This window comes from Hermetia illucens, chromosome 4, assembly GCF_905115235.1.
Source record: "Hermetia illucens chromosome 4, iHerIll2.2.curated.20191125, whole genome shotgun sequence".
Classification (NCBI taxonomy): Eukaryota; Metazoa; Arthropoda; class Insecta; order Diptera; family Stratiomyidae; genus Hermetia; species Hermetia illucens.
This window is the reverse complement of record NC_051852.1, coordinates 165,998,343-166,021,703: the sequence shown is the minus strand read 5'-3', so window position 1 is coordinate 166,021,703 and position 23,361 is coordinate 165,998,343. Positions and strand designations below refer to the sequence as shown.

The 23,361-nt window shown below is 45.7% G+C and overlaps 1 protein-coding gene across 1 annotated transcript in view; it reads right to left on the bottom strand.

The window, feature by feature from the left end:
- Positions 1 to 23,361, bottom strand: part of LOC119654147 (sodium channel protein Nach-like) — a 96,093-nt gene that overhangs the window by 31,833 nt on the left and 40,899 nt on the right. The window contains exons 2-3 of the mRNA XM_038059310.1: positions 10,980 to 11,177; positions 10,602 to 10,886 (exon numbers count right to left, since the gene is read on the bottom strand). Of these exons, the coding sequence (XP_037915238.1) occupies positions 10,602 to 10,886; positions 10,980 to 11,177 (483 nt within the window). The remainder of the gene's footprint in view (positions 1 to 10,601; positions 10,887 to 10,979; positions 11,178 to 23,361) is intronic.

The following is a 23,361-nucleotide window of genomic DNA, read 5'->3' as shown; positions in this document are numbered from 1 at the left end:
CAGGGATGCAATTTATGGGCTCATTGCGTTTGTGCGGGAAACGAAGGAGATTATTATATTTGCGAGTTTTGCCGATAACTTTATTTTATATGTATTTTATCTTGATTTCGTTTTTATTATGTTCATTATTATTTTTTTATTAATGGATTTACTTAATTTTAAGAAAAGAAGGTAATTTATTGTTTATTTTTTACTTAATTGTTAAGTTTTGGAGAATATTTTTGAAAGAATTTTTCATACTTCCAATATGGCCCCCTGGGTGCCATATTACCCACACTTTACATCAAAACCCAAATTTTGGATACGTCAAAATATACGATTTTGTTAAAAATATATGGAATTTTATCATGTTTTTTCCTTACGAATCAATGACCAGGAGAATATTGAAATGCATAGCACATGAAACTTGACATGCCGATCTTCATTTTTCTTTTCATGCTCGAAAAACAAAAGGGGGGGCCACATTTAGACCTTCTCCTCTATTGTTCTCAACCCCTAGACTCATGGGATGATTTTTCCTCTAAAATATTTTTGTTTGGACCGCAATTTATGCAAATTTTTATTTGATTTTGAATATTGTCCTTCAACTGAGGCTGTCGGCCCAGTAAATATAATATAGGCCTTCATTCGCGGATCCGATTGAGTCAAAACAACCAAATACCAGCACACATGTACGTATTTATATTAGGTTGGGGAAAAAGTAATGTCGTATTATGTCAACAGATGGCAACACTTAAACATATCTTGTGTCGTACTTATCGCATCGGGTCATACTATACGGCGATTTGAAGATGACAATCTGGGCCACAGGTGTCTCTTTGACAGTTTTATGATCGTAGGTTTCAGTCTCAAGTTATAGCGCGTCAAAGATGGAGTCCACCAACCAAGAAATTCGTCATATTTTACATTTTTACTACCTGAGAGGTAAAAATGCAATGAAGGCGGCCCAACAAATTTGTGAAGTTTATGGGTCCGATACCGTAACGATTCGCACAGCACAGCGTTGGTTCAATCGATTTCATTCTGGTGTAGTGGGTGTCCAAGATACACCCCGTACTGGTAGGTCAATCGTCGTAGAAACCAATAAAATCGCCGAATTAATCCAAGTAGACCGGCATGTGAGCATTCGCTTGATTGGCCAGGAACTGGGCAAGGACCATAAAACCATTTGGAACCATTTGCAGAAGATTGGATTCCAATAAAAAGCTGGATGTTTGGGTGCCACACAAGTTGACGCAAAAAAAACTCTTGGACCGAATCAACGCCTGCGATGCGGATGGTGACTGGTGATGAAAAGTGGATCACGTACGAAAATCTCAAGCGAAAAAGATCGTGGTCGAAGCTCGGCGAGCCGGCCCAAACCATCGCCAAGCTCGGATTGACTGCCAGGAAGGTTTTGCTATGTGTGCTATGTGCCCTCAATTCGGTCCTCTACTGTAAGCAACTCGACTGTTTGAAGCAGGCGATTGACCAAAAGCGGCCAGAATTGGTCAATAAGAATGGTGTTGTGTTCCACCAGGACAACGCTTGGCCTCACACATCTTTGATGACCCGCCAGAAGCTACGGGAGCTCAGATGGGATGTCCTATCGGACCTGGCACCAAGTGATTACCATCTCTTCCGGTCCATGCAAAACGCTCTTGGTGCTACTAAGTTCGCCTCAAAAGAGGCTTGCGAAAACTGGCTGTCTGAGTTTTTTACAAATAAAGAGGAGGGGGGGATGGGGGGGGATGGTTTATAAGAGGGAGATAATGGAGTTGCCTTCTAAATGGCAACAAGTTTGCGAACAAACGACGCATATTTGACTTAAATCGGATAATTCTAAGTATGTTAAATAAAGCGTTAAAATTCGATCACAAATACGACATTAGTTTTTCTCCAACCCAATATATCCAGTAATGAACCCCGTGAATATTTGGTGCAGTGTTACATATACATATAGCCAAAAGTTGCAAAATAATCACTGAATTTTTACGTTTCTTCCAACCAAGGGAGCATTTAAAAAGTATCTTAAATTCCTTTACTGAAAATGAGACCTGACACATGAAACATGGCCATTGTCAATACAGACTGTTTCTGAGCTGATCTGTCTGTGTCTGAAACACAATCAAGGAAGGGTGCGGTCAACCAACTGAGATAGAAGCTCAAGATTCAGAGATAACCACATAATACAAGGATCTAGATAAGACCAACTCGCGGAAAACCATCTTCGGAACAAAACGCCAAAGTGCAATAGATACTGAAGTTGAAAAAGGCCAAAAGTGGCTTGCCAGGGTAAACATGGTTAACCACCAAGTAAGAGCTTCCCCAATAACCGAAAAAATGTCAAAAATTGACCTAAGTGGAGCTCCACCGTAACCCAGGCACCATAATTAACAAGGGAGATCCATCTTCTTTTTTTTCAGCCTTTGTCCCGTTCACAAGCGGGGTCGGTGATCGGCTTCGCCTTTTGGCTCTATCGAATGCCTGATCTGGGTGCAATTTCGAGGCTTTTAAATCCCCATCCAGCGTATCAAGCCACCGTTGTTTCGGTCTGACTTTTCATCGTTTACAATCGACTACGATGTTCACACCAATCTTGGTAAGTGAATTCTCCTTTCCATGAATTGCGTGACCATACCATCGAAGACGCCTCTCTCGCAACTTTTCCACGATCGGTGCAACCCCACAACGATCGCGGATATCCTCATTTCGGATGTGATCTAAACGTGTGCCGCCACTAGTCCAACATAGCATCTTCGTCCCCATTACCGCAAGGCGCCGTTGATTGTCTTTTATAGTCGGCCAACACTCAGAACCATAGAGGGCGACAGGACGGACGAAATTGCGGTAAATTTTAAATTTGAGATGTTCGTTGATACGTCGATCACAAAGAACACAATTGTGGAAGGTCACTTCATCCAGGTTGCGCTAATGCGTGAACCAATTTCATAACGCAGTTCTTCATTGGCTGATAGCGTTCTGTTCTGTTCTGGGCAGATCGCTGCCGCTGACAATGATTGCGCCTGTTTCATGGGGATCGGTCGTCAAAAATTCAGTTTTCTTTAAATTCAATCTGAGACCGTGTTGCATGAGGCGATCATTCCATTTTTGGGCAAGTCGCTCGAGATCATTTTCGCTATTATCTGCATAAAGCAGTGCACAGGACGTTGGACGTTGGATGTCCCGTGTGACAGTGTCCATAACAAGAACAAAGAGGTGTGATGGAAGCACGCTCCCTTGATGAACACAAGCAGAGACATGAAGCGGTTTTGATACACCCGCCATACTTCGAACTTTACTTTTCGGATCGTGGTAGAGCAATTGAACCCAGCGCACGAGTTCTTTTGGCACGAAGTGTTCGCGTAAAGCATACCAGATGAGTTCGTGCGGCATACAGTCAAACGCTTTCTCCAGATCTAGAAATGCAATGTAATGAATCTGCTGGGCTACCTTTCTTTTTCCATATTGGAACAGTGGTACTTTCTTGCCAGTCAGATCCTGTTCGTCCTTCCTGAATAACCCGATTAAAGAATTCACTGAGCCACACTGTTGGGTCCCAGCTCTTCACTTTCCAGAGCTCAGATGCGATGTCGTCAGGTCCTGTGCCTTTTCCCGATTCCATTCGGTTTATTGCCTCCTCCAGGTGGAACTGGTCCAAATGTCGGCAATGATTGTGGCAGTAGAGGATGACCAAATTCTTCAGTTGAAATCTGCCCGAAGTATTCTCGCCATCTATTCGTTGCGGCTCGATAGTTGGTAAAGTATCGTTCTTGTCATTAACGCAACAGAAGTGTTCGATATCCTGTGTGCGTTCGTCACGGCTTTTAGCAAGTCGATACAATTTTGCAGACACGTATTTGTTTTGTTCGGACTAACTAGCTTACGTCCTGACGCCGTTCATGTGTCAAGAACCCTTGCCCATTTCTCGGCAGGACCGGGGCCCGTCCTGTTGCGTCGACTGAGGTGGACAACCTAGCATTTGTTCAAGGCTTGTGACCCAATCCGATCTACTTGTTTCTAACGAATGCATCTACTACCTCAGATGTCAAGGAGGCGCTGCCATTGAAATCCGCTCCCTACCTTGATATCTTCCAGTGCCCCTAAATGGAAGAGGCCCTTTTAAAATGAAGTAAGATAAATATACTTTTCTAGATTTTCCCTAAAAACTCTTAAAGGCAAGCTCCTACCAAAAAAAGAAAATCTTCTTCAACAGATACGACTTTTGCCCTTCTTTCTTTCTTACATGATTAATTAGAGTTACTCGTTTAAGTTATTTAGGTAAACCCGGCGTCGGATAGATATAAATCGGAAAATCGGAAAAACGATCTGCACTCTGCTGGTTAATCTGGCTTTGCAAGCTTAGATTTCGTTAGTTTCTGACAAATATTTTCCCGTTAATTATCTTGATCCTGAAATACTTCGCCGTAGTCAGGATGTTCAGTTACAGTTTTTTCGTATCGTATCCGTATAGAATCCTTGCACAGAAGCAATGATTTTATAACCATTTTCGTTGCTGAATTTTTATATGCATTTGCCCATCCTCAAAAGGATCATCAGAACCTTTAATTGTATCACCGAAGAAGTCAAGAGTAATCATCTGATTCTGAAAGACAGCAAGAAGTTGTGGTGACACCCGTCCCACAGTGAGCGCATCAAATGTGCGAACCGCACATTGGACGCACCAATCGGCACTAAACCGAAACCAGCCGTCACGAATCTCCGTGGTCACAGTCCCCGCCGCGGTCGATTATCTGGCAATCGCCGAGGCGCAGAAAGAGAACGCAGAGTTTCCGAGCCTGAGAACAAATTTCAAATACAAGTTCAAGGAGTTTCCTATCTTCGGCGCAAGGTATCGAGTGGGTATCCGTGGCAGCTCCCAGGAGCCCAATTAGCGCTATGGTGCGCCGTTTTAATGCCACAAACTCCTAAGACCGTGACTGCTGGTATGAGAGCAGGGAGGCAGAGTCCAGTCGGCTCAAGTTTTCAGAACCAACTCATAGCATTCACGAGTAAAAACAGCTTTCCCAGACTACAGCTAAAAATCTCCCCAAAGAACGGTTTCCTCAGTGTCTGTAGCCTGACTCTAACTACAGCTGGGCAATCGCAGAGGAATTGCCCAAGGGTTCCCCTCCCCCTTCTTCGCAGCTTCGATAATTCGAATTGTAGGGTATGCGGAGCCTGCGAGATGGTCCCCTATAGGCCAGTGCCCCGTGGGAACCGCCGTAATCTTGTATGTATTTGCATGCCTCTGACACAGGAGCTCTCGTGATCGGGCTATATTGTTGACTTGACAGATGGTAAGCCTTCGCCATATAAGACCCGCGGCTATTAAGTAGTGCGAATAGATTACGCCCTTCACAGCCACCAGCAAGACACCAACTGTACACGCCGAAGGGCTACCAAGAGCAGAGCCCCGCCTGTCTAATCCGTAAGCCCGCTCATTCCCCTCTATGTTCCTATGCCCGGGAGCCGGGAGGAGGGTGACCTTGAGCGTACCGCCCAGACTGTTCAGTATCTTTCTGCACTGGCCCACCAGCCTGGAGGATGTGACGCTGACGACTCAGATGCTCTGTCTGTTCGAGAAGCCCCCCGCACTGATTCCGCAGACCATCTTTGATCTATCATTGAAGGATACAATGTCATAACCTTGCAACATGCTGCCGGTCTTCCACTCTGCCCTGGTTGGAAAGTCTCCAAAAATTTCTCGTGAAGTTCAGCTTGCATGTGGCATAGTCTGAGGGAAATAAACAGATATCCCGAGGAACTTCGTCTAGAATGTTACTGTGGCCGTAGGGTTTCGCTGTCCAGCATCCGGGCTCACGTAATCTAACGATACAACATATTTAATGTGGAGATCTAAGGGGAGGAGGTGCGGGAGTATATTGAGAGCATCCGCCGGGCAAGGCTGCAGAGCACCAGTAGCAACTGCACACGCGGTTCTTTGAATCCTATTAACCTTCGATCTATTGTACTTTCGGTCAAAGCCTGCCATCATACAATAGAGCCGTCCGTTAGGTTTCGACGCACCACAGCGGTACATATTCAGAGAACCATCCTCGGTCGGTGACCCCATTTCTTCGCAAATAATGTCACTCGTAATGGACGAAACATCCCTGACACTAATATTACCAAGTCGTCAGTATACGCCACCACCTTCACTCCGCTGCTGTTCAATATTCGTAAAATTTCATCCATCACTATTAACCGCAGCACCAGGGAGATGCGCCACATTTGGGCGTGCCTCTCTTCACAGCTCTCTAGTCAAGTTGTTGCTTCCCAGATCCGACTGGATTATCATGGTACTAAGCATGAATATAATCCAATGCGCAAGATACTCCTTCAATCCAATAGTGGTCAAGGCTTCCATGATGCCGTTGATACTAACTTGGTTGAATGCTCCCTCTATATCTAAGAAGACAACCAAGGTATTCTACTTGTACTGCAATGACCGCCCAACCGTTCCAATTATTTCGTGGAGAGCCATTTCTGTGAATGTTCCTTTGAGGTAGGCATGCAGGGACTTAGAGAAAGGCGCTCTCTGCATAATCGCCCTTAAATAGATGTCCAAGACGCGCTCTAGGGTCTTCAACACGAAAGCAGTGAGACTAAGTCCTTCGCGTCTTTATGACCGCGCCTGCCCGCTTTCGGTATGAAAGCCACTCGTGCGCATCTCCAGGACTCTGGTGCGTATCCTAAAAAGATACAGCTCCGATAAATCTCAACAAACCACAGCCCTTCCTGCTGCTTCTGTAGCATGACGGGCATTATGCCATCTGGGCCCGGAGCTGTTTAAAGTCCAGTGACTCTTATCCTCAGTAATTGCCGTTTGATAGTCTTGCACGGTTGGGGTGGTAGCAAATCCTCCAAGCAAGGCTGTGACTCACAATCCTCCTGGCCGGCGGGAAGTGCGTCTGAACCAGCAGCTCCAAAGTTTCATGAGAAAATTCCGTCCAGGAGCCTTCCGACTTTTTAAAAAAGGATGGGCTCTTATTTTCCTTGGACAGAATCTTACTGAGCCTAGCAAATTTGCTGGTGCTTTCGGTGTTCTGACAATAGGATTGGATAACCAAGACCGCTTTTTGACGGTCCTTGTATGGCTTCCAATACCTATAGCAAATGTTGAAGATTTTCCTGGTCAGCTTTCTGAGGCTGGAGATATCTTCATTCCACCACGGTAGCAGTGCCTTCTTGCTGTATTTAGCAAGGCACGAGACTTTAAAGGAGATATTGAATGCCTTTCCCAGACCCCCGACCTTTGATTCCAGTTCATCTGTAGTGGCAATCTTACCAATTTGCGTTCAAGAAAGTTTGTTCTTAATTACTTGACCAAACATTCTTCAGTCGATCCTCCTGGGGTATGTGAAAAGTTTGGACACTTCTGCGGCGAGATCTAGACTCAATCGGATCCATGATGATTTGAGAAGAATCTCTGGTCAAACGCTCTTCAGTTCTCCACCCTAAGATTCCCATTGTTGATTAATAAGGTGATATGAAGGACCTCCTTTCAACCGTCATAGTTCTCCGAGCTGGGGAAACGAAAGGTTGGTGCACTGCCCTTGTTACACGTCGTAGTAAAAATAAAATCAGAGAATGACTCACTTCTCTCGCCCCAAAGCGTATGCCTTGCGTTGACGACAGCCTATCAACAGGTTGGTTTTTTTTGTTGCTATTGTGCCCGTCAAATGTTGTAGTTCTTCTGACGGAGGTGGTTGATCGTGAGCAATGTAAACCATGTAAGCCGAGGAAATATTTACTTTCTCTAGGTTGACCACGACTAGGTCGCTGGAACTCAGGTGCGGACACAGAAGAGCGTGCAGACTCTTCTTCGCGAGGATTCATACTACAGGTCTGCCCTGATCAGCATCCCCTGTGCTGCCAAATAAATTAAAATATTTGCTATGGAGCCTTTCGATGATTCAGTCGCCTCCGATCCAAGACTCCTGTAAGAGTTCGATGTCTTCCTCTTGGAGGAAGGCAAGCAGATTAGCCTAGGAGCACTTTGAATGCTGCAGATATATTTCCGTTACCCTTAGCATGGTTTGCTTACGTGGAGGGTTCGTCAGTCCCTGTCGGTCCGTCGATTCTCATCTTCTCCAATAGCTAGTTGGCAGCGCCGATTGGATCCAGGTCGTCGTCCGGTTTTGCAGGACGGAACACTTTCACCTTTGCGTTCCTGACTTCGAACAGAAATTTATAGTCGACTTTTTCCAGTGCCTCCAGGCACTCCCCGTTTATACGGAGCAGAAAAGGTTGGCTGCTTGTCTGCGGTTCCTCCTCCTTGATAGCAACCCAGTTGTCTATGGGAATCCTGGGGTTTTGAAGGCGCAGGGATTGGACGAGTTTGTGCTTATCCATGCAGATCTTTGGTAACCAGATGGGATCGACCGGTCTAATGGGAATCTCGTCGTAAGGGAAGACTGTTACCTTTACGCCCTCCCAGGCGTCGATGATCTTAGCGGCGCATAAATCGAGAAAGTCTCTGGAGAGTAGATCTGTGCAAGCTTTAAAGGGGAACCCACGAACCACCTGAAAGAATCAAAGCAGGAGATGGATCCTGAGTGTTTGACTTTAGCGTCCACCTAGTTTACCATCTGCCAGCACCACACATGAGTGGCTCTTGATTACGTCGCTGAAGGGATTCGCAGTTCATGACTCGTTGGCTGGCTAATGCTGCGTACTTTTCTACAGATTTTGCTTAGTGTCCGAGCGCTTGCCTACCTTGTTCCGCTTGTGATCTTGTTCTGGCTCGTCTTGAGATTGATTGCCTTTGAGGACAGTGGGCTTCGCCTTCTGCTCGTTTGCCAGATGTTGTTTTACTCAACAATCGGCTGGTATTTAGCGAGGTCCTTCCTCCTGCTTACTTTGCGAGACCTCAGAGAAGGGATCTAGGCCATTTATTCTGGGCGATTTCACGCAGTACACGATCTTGCACATCCAGGCATCAGGATGATGAACTAGTTAGTCACTGGAAAATAATTCTGGCCTTCTATGAGAAGGATGTAAACTCTTGGGCCAGATAGTTCAACGTATGCCAAAAGTGTAAGATCAACAAGCACTTAAAATAGGAATTAGGCGTATTCCCTCGACCGACCAAAGTCTTGCACACCATCCACCTCGACATCATTGGCCCTTTGCGAAATTTGCATGGATACAAGGATTGCCTCACTATCATCGACAGGTTTACGAGGTAACCTGAAGCAATACCTCTGACTGATATTATGACATAATCATGTGCCGAGGACCTCTGTCGAGAATGAATCACTCGCTTTGGTGTACCAGCCGTAATCATCACGGACCAGGGAGTGCAGTTGGAGTCTAGTCTTTTCTTGCAGTTAGATAAACTTCTAGGTTTCAAACGCCATAGGACCACTGCATACCATCCGCAGTCCAATGGATTGGTGGAACATTGGCACCTGACACTAATGGCCGTCGTGGTCGCAGTCCTTGCCTTTCGTTCTCCTCGACTTCCGCACAGCTCATCTAGAGGAGTTCAAGGCCATTCCCGCGGAAATGATGACTCCGCGCCGATCCTGTGCTGGATTGTGACTCCAACATTCTACCTTTTCTCAGGGACGCGATTCGAAACTCCGCCCAACTCCTCCTTCCCGACATATGACCCCCGATGTCGACACCCCAGGGACCTCGAGACATGCTAGCATGTCCTCATTAGGATAGATGCCCCTCGGGGGCCGCTGCAACCACCATACCAGCGTCTCTTTAAAGTCTTGAAGCGACGGGAGCACTAGACGTTCGGGTCCATTAGGCCATTAGGTCACCTGGACGCATTGAACTGCCACGAAGCGCGCGTTTTCTCCTTCTTCTTTTCCTGACCTCCGGAGCGTACGGGCAACGTCCACTTTTGAGAAAACACTGAAAAAAAAATATACTTAAAAAATGTGCCAGTGAAATAAATAACTCCTAAAATGGACTAGGCCAGGGGTGTCGAATTGGTAAACGTCGAAGCAAAATGGGGATGTGTGGAGTTGGTTGTGAAGACCGACTAGACCAGGCACCGGTGCTTGCGCTGTTTATGATGATGATGAGAAAAATTCGGGTTCGGGGGGATCCCTGTTTCCTACCCTTCTCGATATACTTGTTCAGAGGATTATGTCTATGACCAATTTTATGTACTGACATTCAGCTGTCATTTTATATCAGAATAAGAGCAAAAGAGGCCAAGTTGCAAGGAGCTAAGAGGAAAACAGACAAACATGCATTTGGTCAGCAAAGCCCCTGAAGTTGGTCTGATTATTCTACTACATAAAGCCAACATCCAATTTGATTTTGATATCCTTGCAACATATATTGCTCTTACAAACGCTGTCCAATAATCCACTACAAAAGTGGAAACAGCAAGTGAAATGCAAGTTGTTAAGATTCTGAGAAAATTCCCCCAAATTAATTAACTGCAAGAACCGTCTGACCGTCTAAGAGAGCTGCAATCCCTCCAACAGTAGTGAGTCCTCGCCCTTCCTACAATACCAAACCAAATAAATGATATCTTAACTCAACTGCATATTTTCCTTCCGCTGTATTCCGAAGGATATTGCTCATGTGCTTATTGCCCAGCAAGGGATGTTTCCACTGCAAATTAATGGAATCAATCTCAACATACTTACGGGTAAGAACTATACTTGGCAATCATCGAGTTCACGGAGTAGCAAATTCCCAGTTCGGTAATTGTTTCGTCTAAATACATCCTGGTTAGGGTCCCGCTGCTCATCTCAGGCTCGAAGTTCCACTTCAAATCGAACAACAGCTCCAAGTAGCTGCTGCTGGGAATCCCGAAAGTCTTGTTCATCGGCAACTCGTGGAAACTATCGAATGAGGAATTAGCCAATTTCAGGATGAAATTCCGAAAATCACTCTTGTCGGCCTCGTCCTGGAAAAGAGCGGGATTCTCCCTGGAAAAAAAGCAGAATTTATGTGTGTTTCCTCTTAAAATCGCATATTTTATGGCCTGAGCGCAACACCAGACCATTCCGACAATTCCTTACTCTATATACGCCTGGACTTTGAGATCATCAATTCGCTTATGAGGACAAACTGTTAAGCTGGGAAAGCTCGTATTCCAGACAAACTTATTGCGATCCATGGAGATTACCATCGGCGATGTTTGGTAGCGCTCCCATGTCCTTTGGCTCAGAGATACGATTCCGTAGAACGCAATGCAGATACACGCCAACCACAGTGCACTTTTTGTGTGTGCGTCCCAAAAGTATAAAAGAAAAGTTGGCAAAGAGGTTACAGGACAGAAATAGAAATATTGTAATTGTCCTTCGTCTCTAAGTTATGCAGAGCGTCCAGTGTCCTTTTGCAACGTTTAACGAGTCAATTCATATATGTTCATAGACCTTTGTTCAGGCGCAGGGATTACAATGACCTAAATATTTGCGAGCCGTAAACGTGCAGGCTGGGAACAGGAGCAGAGGAGTCAGGCAGGGAACAGGACCTGAGGAGTCAGGCAGAAGTGCGAGATAACAAATGTGTATTTACAAATTGCAGAATTGTACGTGACAAGAGAATACGAGTCAAAAGTGTAAAATATTTTGCTGGCAGGCTCCCTTTTTAAAATGGAAGGATGGAACTAAAAATATTTATCACATCCGAATTTTTTCCAGGCAATGTTTGTCCGGAGTGGGGGGGGGGGGGGGGGGGAACGTGTGTGGGAAAAATGATGTTTAGTGAAAAATCGAATGGGATAACGGAGAAAGAACTCCTTTTCGAGGATTCGATAGTGTGGTGTATTTTAATGGTATATCCTTGGTATAGTACGGTGTGTGTGTGTGTGTGTGTTTGAGGTGGGGGGAGGCAAAGCCTCTGAGCACTCAGACCTTAGTGGTCCATTGTACTCGATTCCCCCGTCTAAAGGAATATCCCGGATTCATTTATGTATCGCAGGATTTCCGTTAGTAGATGTGATGCTATCCGCTGTAGTTGGAGCACACCAGCACCAAAAATCTGATGCCTGATGCGTCTGTAAGCGGGGCACTCACATAGAAAATGTTCCGTAGATTCCGCTTCCTCATTACAGGATGGACACGTATCATCTTGGATAATTCCTATTCTGAACATATGCCCAGCTAGTGAATTATGGCCAGTCAGAATGCCCACAATACTTCTGCAAGACTTCCTGCTTTTCGACAGGATAAAGTTTGCAGCATATTTGTTTGGTTCTGACAGGAAGAGTTTGGTCTATCTAGCAGCATTAAGGCTTCGCCACCTGTCATTCTCCTTTTTCTTCAGCCTTTGTCCCGTTCACAAGCGGGGTCGGCTCGTCGTGATCGGCTTCGCTATTTGGCTCTATCGAATGCCTGATCTGGGTGCAATCTCGAGGCTTTCAAATCCCCATCCAGCGTATCAAGCCACCGTTGCTTAGGTCTGCCTTTTGGTCGTTTACCATCGACTTCGATGTTCAGACCAATCTTGGCAAGTGAATTCTCGTTTGCACGAACTGCGTGACCATACCATCGAAGACGCCTCTCTCGCAACTTTTCCACGATCGGTGCAACCCCATAACGATCGCGGATATCCTCATTTCGGATGTGATCTAAACGTGTGACGCCACTAGTCCAACGTAGCATCTTCGTCTCCATTACCGCAAGACGCCGTTCATTGTCTTTTATGGTCGGCCAACACTCAGAACCATAGAGAGCGACTGGACGGACGACATTGTGGTAAATTTTAGATTTGAGACGTTCGTTGATACGTCGATCACAAAGGACACCAGTTGTGGAACGCCACTTCATCCAGGTTGCGTTAATGCGTGAAGCAATTTCATAACGCAGTTCTCCATTGGCTGATAGCGTTGACCCGAGGTATTTAAATCACTCAGTTCTGGGCAGATCACTGCCGCTGACAGTGATTGTGCCTGTTTCATGGGGATCGGTCGTCAAAAATTCAGTTTTGTTTAAATTCAATCTGAGACCGTGTGCATGAGGCGATCATTCCATTTTTGAACAAGTTGCTCGAGATCATTTTTGCTATCAGATGCTAGGAAAACATCATCTGCATAAAGCAGTGTGTACGGTGTCCATAACAAGGACCAAGAGGAGTGGTGAGAGGGCACTTCATTGATGAACTCCAACAGAGACACGAAGCGGTTTTGATACACCCGCCATACTTCGAACTTTACTTTTCGGATCGTGGTAGAGCAATTGAACCCAGCGCACGAGTTCTTCTGGCACGAAGTGTTGTCGTAAAGCATACCAGATAAGTTCGTGTGGTACACGGTCAAACGCTTTTTCTAGATCCAGAAAGGCAATGTAAAGAGGACGATGCTTCTCACGGTGTTTCTCCATGAGTAACCGCGCAGCGTGTATTGCATCAGTAGTTCCGCAGTTCTTGACAAATCCGGCTTGATTCACGGTTATTTCAACGATTTCGCGAATACGGTTGTCAAGAATGCGTTCAAAAATCTTCATGGTATGGGAAAGTAACCGGATCGGACGGTAATTTGAACATTCTGCTGGGCTACCTTTCTTTTTCCATATTGGAACAGTGGTACTTTCTTGCCAGTCAGATGGTGTTCTTCCTTCCTGAATAACCCGGTTAAAGAATTCACTGAGCCACAGTGTTGGGTCCCAGCTCTTCGCTTTTCAGAGCTCAGATGCGATGTCGTCAGGTCCTGTTGCTTTCCCCGATTTCATTTGTTTTATTGCTTCCTCGACTTCAGTTGCGATGACTGGTGGAACTGCTCCAAATGTCGGCAATGATTGTGGAAGTGTTCGCCACCTGTCATTATGGGAAGCTTGTTCCCAGTTTTTGATAGCAGCATGAGCCAATGCTACCGACATCCCAATTGCTGGTTCCGGTCCGGGCATGGGGAAAGTTGAAGCCTCTTTTGCTAACGCATCCGAAATTTCATTTCCTTCTACTCCACAATGACCAGGTGCCCAGAGCAAATCCACCATATTGAATCTGGAAACAGAATTCAATCGGTTTCTACATTCCTGAACGATTTTTGAAGTGATCAAAGTACTACTCAACGCCCAGCGATGCGTCTGCCCTTCAACCGCTCGTCAATCATCTAGGCTGCAGCCTTTAGGATCGCATACACTTCAGCCTGAAAGAGCGTTGTGTATTGTCCCAAAGGAAAAGCCCACTTCTCGTTTTTATTCCAGAGGTAGACTTCGGCTCCAGAACCATTTTCTGTCTTTGAGCCATCGGTGTAGAAGACGTCAGTATATCCTGACACGCATTCTTCTGATTCGTCCCAGTTTTCTCTCCGTTTCAGGATAACATCATATCTTCTACCAAAGAGATGTAAAGGGATTTGAGAATCGGAAGGCATCGCGAAAACTAGATTCAGTTCTCCCAATGACTCTTCCAATGCTTTGTGCCCCCCATGTCCATTGTTTTCCCATAGATCTAATCGAATTAGTCTATGAGCCGCTCACAGCAGTGCTCTGAATAAACAAATCTAAGGGATGTGGTGCTCATGGAACCGGTAATACCCAGACACACAGTTCTTTGCAGTGTGGCTAGTTTACAGAGAAAACTCTTCTGCTTCACCTTAACCCACCACACTACGAATGCATATACGAACATCGGCCTAATGATAGCAACATATATCCACATTACTACCTGAGGCCTAAGTCCCCATGTCGAGGCAAAGGTCCGCCTACACAGCCCATAAGCTGTGACAGCTCTTTACCTCTACATGTTTGTTCCAAAGAAGCTTCTTATCTAGAATAACTCCCAAATATTTCACTTATTCGGAGAGTTGAAGGGTTGTACCCCTCATCTCTGAAAGGCAAAGCCCATTCAGTTTCCTCCTTTTTGCAAATAATACCATTGTGGTTTTATTTGGATTTACTGAAAGTCGATGCCTGAGATACCAACTGTCAATCAAATCAACGGCGCGTTGTGTATTTCTACACACCATTCCGAGATCTCGACCAACAGCCAGTACAGCCACGTCATCCGCATAAGCTTGAACGTGTATTGGCAGATTTTGCAGTTCGCATAGTAGTGAGTTGATCAGCATACTCCACAGAAGTGGATATAGTGCGAAGTCTATCTCTCCTTCATCGCAGACGAAGAACGCCGAAAGGGAGAGATCTCTAAATAGATGGCAAGAGCGTTGGGAACGCTCGGGAAAGGGTCGGTGGACACACAGGCTCATCCCTGCGATCAAGGAGTGGTTGGAGAGACGGCACGGTGAGATTAACTATAACCTTACTCAGTTTCTCACGGGGCATGGAGGATGTCGTCAGTACCTGTTCAGGTTTAAACTAGATACCTCACCCGATTGTCCAAACTGCGATGGAGTCCCAGAGGACCCAGAGTATGTATTCTTCCACTGCCCAAGGTTTGTGGAGGAAAGGAAGAACCTAGAGGAGACTCTAGGAGAGGTGCTGGTACCAGTGAATCTGGTTCAAAGAATGCTAGCATGTCAGGAAGACTGGGATGCGATCAACTCCATGGTCGTATCTATCCATAGCAAACTGCGAAAGGCAGAGGAGAGCAGAAAAGCGCGGTTACGTACGCCGCGTAGAGACGAAAGGGGACCAAGCTAAAAAGAGCTGACTCCGCCCCATGATGTAATACCGTACGGTGGTTTCACGGGGTTTGGGGGAAGTCGGGGGTGGTTTTAGTGGGTAAGAATCCCAAACGCTGGCATGTCCAGGCCAGTGTCTTTTGAAGATTTACACCTCCTCAAAAAAAAAAGGAATTGGCGATAGCACACCTCCTTGAGGGCAACATTTCGTCGTTTGAGTTGTTAGATAGCGATCAACACCCAATTCAGCACGCAACAATCTCTGCATTAGCATAGCGTAGATCCACTTTATTAGAGTTTCGTCAACACCATGCTCTCTGGCGGCATCACAAAGCTTTTAGAAAGGGGCACAGTCAAAAGCCCCTTCAATGTCCACGAACACTCCCATCGTGTACTCACCCTTCAGAGTTGCATCCTCTATCTTTGAAATCAAAGAATGAAGAGCAGACTCACAGGACTTTCCACGCTGGTAAGTATGTTGGTTTTCATTTAAGGAGTGCGACTTTAGCGCCTTCCCGCGAATGTGACGCTCAACCAGTCTCTCCAGACATTTCAGCGAAAATGATGTTAGGCTGATTTGTCTAAAGTTCTTTGGATTAGAATAGTCATCTTTCCCAGGCTTTGGTATGAAGACTACCTTGAACTTCTACCAAGAGGAAGGCACGTAGCCCAGAGCAAGACATCCTCGAAAAATATTTCTTAGAAGTTTCTCTAAATGCTCTATACCCTCCTTTAGCATCCCTGGGTAGAAGCCATCCACACCAGGTGCTTTGAAGTGTTCAAATGATAGTATAGCAGCTCTCGCTTTTTCATTGGTAACAACCGCTCTCGCAGTGTCCCAATTCCCCTTGCAACACCTTCGTGCTGAAGGGTTTGCAGAAACCGCCAATTCTCTTCTTCCCACTTCTGGGACCTGTTCTCCCGGATGATATACTTCCAAGAGAGTCTGTATAGACTCAACTCTGGAGTTCGTGAAAGTACCATCCGGTTTTCTAAGAGAGTTCAACTTGGCCGACTCATCCTTATTAAGGACTCTGCACAACCTAGAAGTCTCCCTTTCACCTTCCAGTTCCTCACAGTACGTTCTAAAAGAGTCTCGTTTCGAACGTTTTACGAGCCTCTTATATTCACGCTGTGGGTCCGAAAATTTAGCCAGTCTTCATCTTTATTGCTTTTGCAAGCCCAATTTAGAAGTCGTCTGGTTGATTTCCTGATTCCCTGCAGTTCTCCATGGAACCGTTTTACCACTTTGGCCTCGGGAAATAGGACAAGCCTCTTCAAAGCACTCTAAAAGCGTGTTATTCAGAGTTTTCAATTGATCTTCTATCGCCAAAGGAGTCCTTAGTCGCCTAGGGAGCTCAACTTTGTCGCCAAGAAGTTCATTGAACTTTGTCCAATCCGTTTTCCTAGGATTTCGTCTTTGCATTCTAGGCTGTTCGTCAATAATAGTTAGACTAAATTCTAAGTAACGGTGATCTGAGAGTGAAACTTCATCTAGTACTCGCCAGTTTCTAATCAACTCTAACAACTTTGAAGTGCAGATTGTTAGGTCAATTACTTCACTTCTTCTTAGCCCCACGAACGTAGGGGCGCACCCTACGTTCGCGATCACCAGACCAGCTGAAGTGATAAAATCAAACAGCTTCTCACCTCTAGGATTGCATTTACTACTGCCCCAACAAATATGCTGAGCGTTCGCATCACATCCTATTAAAATTTCAAGGCCACTTGATTCTGCATACACTACCCGGAGGGCACAGAGAATCATAGGGTAAGTAGGCAGAGGCAACCGTTAACCTGGTATTGTAAGTTAATCGCAACAAGGTCCTGTGAACAGAATTGTCTCTGCATGGTTGCCTCTAACAATTTTGACATCAGAACGCAGGCCCTCGGTCTCGAGGATCTTTTATCGAAGAAGATCCTGGTCCCCTTGACTGATTCAATGCCACAGATTCTGTTCAAATGAACCCATGGCTCTTGGACCAGAAATATATAAGGACAGTCCTGCAACTTTGCCAGCTTTGCCGCCAGTAGATAGGAAGAAGCTTTGACATGCTGCAGGTTGATTTGACTAACTCTTATGTTTGTAGCCATAAGTGCAGTCTAATACGAAAACCGCCTCTAACTGAAAAGTCTGCAGCGTTCGGTGTGGATCTCATCGGGACTACCAGCTTGTCCTCACCTTCCACCGAAAGTTTCGCTTTCTTGCGTCCGATTTCTCTGGATATCGCCGGACTTAGTGGTATAGCAACGTCCATGTCCTTATTTGCATGAAACTTCGCTTTCTTTCGCAGTGCCTTCCGTTGTCGTCGGCTAGAAGCCCTCCCAGATTCACGGAGTCCAGGCTGCATGGATCTATTTTCACATACCGGCGTTAGACCAGTTGCGTTCACATTACCAGCTTCCCTTTCTTCCGTTTTTCCGGGTACAGGCGGAGGAGAATGTTCTGACAAGCAAGCCTGTAGTCCCTTCTCCTTTGCGGCTGAAGTTTCCTTCTGCCGAGCCTTCCTCCCCCGTATTTTGGAATGGAAGAGTTAGGTAACAGTGTCACCGACCGACTGGCCGTAGTCAGATTTCCAGTTGCTCTCATTAGAGGAGATGCTGTACTATCCTTTTCGGCTGACCGCGTCGTAGACACCACCGGGTGTAGGTTTTCCACTGAAGTGGAGAGCCTGTTTTCCACAGATTTCTCCGTGGGGGAACAAGAATTAGGTGAGGCCTCCAAAATCCATGCCTCGACCACGACCTGATTTCTCTGAGTCGTGGGTGGATTCCAAATCTGTGACTGTTTTTGGACACTCTTAGTAGTAAACTACCACAAGCTCCCCCATCACGACAAGGTGGTGTCCGAGGGTGTAGTATGTGTGGAGCTCAAGCGGGTGAACCATGGAGGGACCTAATAGATTCGGGCCGAATTCTAGAGTATAAAATTAACGCATTCGAGCCAAGTCCATTTCAACTCAATATTAAACCCACAAAACTTCATAACGCAAGGAACTAAATGCTTTAAAGTCGAGCAACAATATTAATTTGAAAAAGTTGAAAAGCCTCAAAAACTACGCATTTATCTCTCCGGCAAATGGTCCAGATCCCATCCCCAACCGCACTCTTTCAACTCTTCGCTTTTCATTGTAACTTTTGACTACTATGCAACCTGCTTCATTAAACCACTGCCACCTATATCCACACCCTCCCGACGGTCTTCATCACTCATAAGCTTTGTGCAGCTGCCGGATAGTGGTAACCCAGATTTTCCGTCCTTTTTCGATCCGTTTCATTTCATTTCCCTACAATTCATTTAAAATTCATATCCAGTAGACATTGGAGTTGGGCAAAAGTTTAAACTTATGCCATTTCACCATTTCAGGATCTCATCTCGCCATCCGGATCCGCGTCGTTCACCAGCTGCGAGCCGAGTTGCACTTTGTCTAATTAAAAGCGCAGTTTCCCAGAAGCACAGAAAAAAAAACCCCGACTATCTGTTTGTGTGTTTTTCTGCCTTTTTATGTAATATACTGATTTAAATTTTAATATTATCCGGAAAAATTAGTTCCATTAACGAGGATGCTTTCAGTGGGAGATAATTAAAACTTGCAGCTTTAATTGCTCCAGTACAAGTGAAAAGTGCTGAGTGCAAGTTCACGTGAAAGAGCCTTTTTCATCGGCAATTTTATGGAAAATACATGCACAGATGGACAGGAAAAAAGGCACTTCAGATGTTACATTGTTGCTCAAGATTAAACTAAATATTCAAAACGACTGCTCTTTATCAAAATCTAAATATGAACCCCCAAAAGATTTACAGGTCGAATATGCAGCACTAGACCAATTTGTGAGAGAGTTCCACTTGCTAACACAGTACACATTACCGATTTCATTCAGGCGAATCAGCGTTCTCTTCACCAGCCCCAACCCGCAAAAAAAAATAAATACGATTAAATCACGTCAATAAACCGAAAAACCAGAAGGCACCCAACTAAGATCTAACCGTTCCCTAGAACGCTTAACCTAGGTGCCTAATCATGGAGCTCAGCTACTCAAAGTTTCGGGGTTCGGGGTTCAATTGTTAAAATGACGTTTCTAGTTAGAGCTTCTTTAATGAGTATTAATGCCTTCAGTATGCATTACGCTGTGCAATGCTCTGAAGACCTGCGCGCCCGGGTCTTACTGCATTGTGACTGCGAGATTCCACTCCAGATTAAGAAGCACTACCATCTCTGCGAATTCCATGACGGAATACAGAATTGAAGAGACAATTCGCATTCAAATATGCGCTCCCAGATGTTCAGACTAGAGGAAATGTGGCGTTGTTTATGAAAGAAGTATTATCTATACTTCGCCACCACCAACATATCAATTTTAGTGTTGCTCAGCATAAGAAACTTTTGCCCATCTTCCAAGACACCAATCAAGATTCTATCAGTCGAAAACCTAGCAGAGTTCAATTGTGGAACTGACAGGCATTTACAATGACACAGTGTTACAATTGTTGAAAAAAGCATCCCTCCCTTTCCCAGAGCAACCTCTTCTAAGAGCAATCAAGAGCGCTTACTGTCATTTATCACTACTGAAGACAACCAAATCTTAGGAAATCAACGAAATATCGACCGAGCATCCAGTAACAATGACACGCAAGAAGCCATTTTTCTCCTCCTCCTTTTTGAGTGTAGGGTAAGTGAATGCGTTTACGCACAGAGTGTTGGACTCCCGCAACTGTGCACCGTCGGACTACCAACTGAACACCTCCCTGTCATCAGTGAATTAACCTGAAACCGTTTGCTTGCTTCGGGCTAGACCTCCCGCTTTCCCGACTTTGGGACCCTCCAAATCAAGGAATTCCTTTCTCCAACGGATGGGAGGAAGGAAGTTGTTAGCTCAGTGAACCCCTTGCCATTCGGTCCCCCTGCCGGTCGAGCTCAATCTTCTTCGTAATAAGAAGAGCATGAGCGTAATGCGCAACCCAACTCCATCTGTCAGCGCTGTTGAGTGTTGTCTAGAGAGATCTCTCCTGTGTCTGCATAAAGCGGCTGACGAAGGCCGTGCCACCATTCGCAAGAGGAACGGATGCACCCTCTCGGACGCTGCTTCTACCCCAGTTCCCTGAGGCCTAACTTACGCGTAGCTGATCCTGGAACTCACGGACGGCGCCGCGAATTCCCAGTGTGTCCCGACGTGTACCGGTCATTCGCGGTTCACTCTTGACCGAGAGGCTTTCTCAAGGCTACCACCTAGGGTGCAGGTATATTACCAGCTAGGGGGTCAGAACTATCTCGGGGACTCTCCCCGTATCGTAAGTGACTCGTTAAATTCACTGACCAGTTATGAAGAGAAGACGAAGAAGCTATGGATTGGTGTCAACAAACCACAAGCCGAAACAAATGGAATACATTGTTCGAATAACGCGAGAAAATTTGTGCAACTCCCAGAAAGACGCTTATATTTGATTAGCGTAATTGATAGATCGTCGGTCGCCTAGACCGTGTTTCCCCATCATGTGCCCGAGTAAGGTATCGTCAGAGCGCACGTTGGCATTCAGACCATCCATAATGATCACAATCTTACCTTTAGGGAGCCTCTCCTGAACTGCGTGTAATTCCTCATAGAAAGTATCCTTCTCCAATATATCGGAAGTCTCCGTTGGTGCATAGCATTGTACGATTATGATGCTTCTTAACCTAGATCGAAATCTTGCAGTTACAAGCCTGTCAGAAACCGGCTCCCTGCTGAAAACAAGCACCCTTCCGGTAGCCGTTAGTAATAGCTCGACATTGATTTTGCTACGGCTTTCCAGAGTACAACAACAAGTATGGCATGAGGAGGACAAAGCGAGCATTTTAAGGACCCTCACTACCGCTGCCGCACATTCCGAAAATCAATGATAGTCCGTTTTCGATAGCCCTGGAGGAAGCGATTCCCGATGCAGATGTAAATGAGAGAGGCGCCATCCTCTTCAAGTCCACCCGACTACTGGCCTACGCTCACGCTATTGGCATCATGGGAAGAACAACCCGAGATATACAGTCTACCTTCATCCAGATCGAGTAGGTGGCGCGAGATCTTGGACTGCACATTAATGAAGACAAGACGAAGCACCAAAAACCAAAGAACGAACAGCATCGAATCGCACTGGTCAAATTAAAACAATAAAGACTGAAGACTACAACTTTGAGACTTTTGAAAATTTCTCCTATCTATGGCCGAAAATCACAACCGATACCAGATATGACGATGAAATCCACACACGGTTATTGGCTACCAACGGAGCCTATTTTAGCTTACAAAAACAGTTTCGCTTGAAACGTCTCACTAGAGGGTCAAAGGTCTTACTGTACAAGACTATGATCTTGCCAGTCCTCATGTATTCCTCGCAAACCTGGATTCATAACAAAAAAACTACGAACTCTTGGCCGCATTCGAGAGAAGCATCCTCTGATGAATTTTTGACCTCTTACATGAGGATGGACGAATTCATAGCCTACATAACGACATGAGGATAAAATCCGGCTCAATAAGTTACGGTGGGCGGGTCACTTAATCCGTATGGATGAGGATGATCCCACCCGAAAAGTCTATGGTAGAAAAAGAAGACAAGACAGACCGTGCCTGAGATGGAACAATCGCGTTGGCCAGAACTACAGGCAGCTTTTAGGGATATCAAATTGGTGGACCTCGGCGTAAACCGGGATGTCTGGAGTTCGTTATTAAGGCAGACCTGGACCGGAAACCGGTTGCTGCGCCGTTGATGATGATGATGAATGTCCCTTTGCCAACCCCAAACCAATTAGTTCTGGCGCATATGAATGAAAGAATCATGATTCAATCAGGTCAGTAAACCGAAGGCTAAAAGTCCCCCAACTAAGGACTAACCGCTCCCTAGGACGCTTAACCTCGATCTTCACTGATCGAGCTCAGCTAATCAAAGTTTCGCGCCTGTTGTTAATATGTTGTGACTAATTGGACCATATTTAATGGTTAGTTCCATATAGTAGCGTTTACGGCCCATCGAACGAATGTACGACCACTTTTTGGACTAGGCTCCCCGATTGGAAACCCAGAAAGTAGAGTTCTAGTCAGAGGAGACTTTAACGCCACAGCTCGCAAGTGGGGCATGCCCCAACAAGATTTCCGAGGCACACAGATTTTGGAAAAGGCCGCTAGGGCAGGATTTATTATCCTAAAAATCCGTAGCAACCCGACCATTCTGCTTGCCAGCATCCATTATTTTTGCTACGGAGTCCTTAGTGTCAGGAGTCCAACGATGGAAGGTACTGGAAGATTTCTCGGCCGGTGATCATCAGTACAGTTCCTTCCCTACAAACGCCTCCTCTCAATGCCCTAATGACCGGCAAACACCTGCCGGAGGGAACATTGGAAAATCGACGTACGTAAATTTACCGAAGCTGTCTCAAGATAGGAAAATAAGCGTCATGACCCAGGCGCGGACAGAATAACTACGACTGAATCGCTAATATGTTCAACTCAACACAAAATTTGGTGTCGATCGGTCATACCGTGATGATGCTGTCAATAAAAGAGCAAATTCTGAGGAATGCCCACGCTTCCCTCTAAAGAAACTAACGAAAGCGGTCTTGACCATGAAGGGCAAAAAAGCACCAGGACCGGATGGTACCTCCAGTGAAGTCCTGAAACTTGTATATAAATATAAGTCGAACTTACTGCACAGCACATCTAACGCCTATGTTTAACCGTTCTCACAGCATGCTGCCGGACACTACTCACCAACAAAATATGATTTTAGAGCGAGACGATGAGAGGCAATGATGCCATTGAGGAGGTGGTCTAAGCGGTAAAACAGGCTCAACCACACAGTCGCCACTGTCAGCAAGTGGTGCGCCTGGTGACTATAGACGTAATGG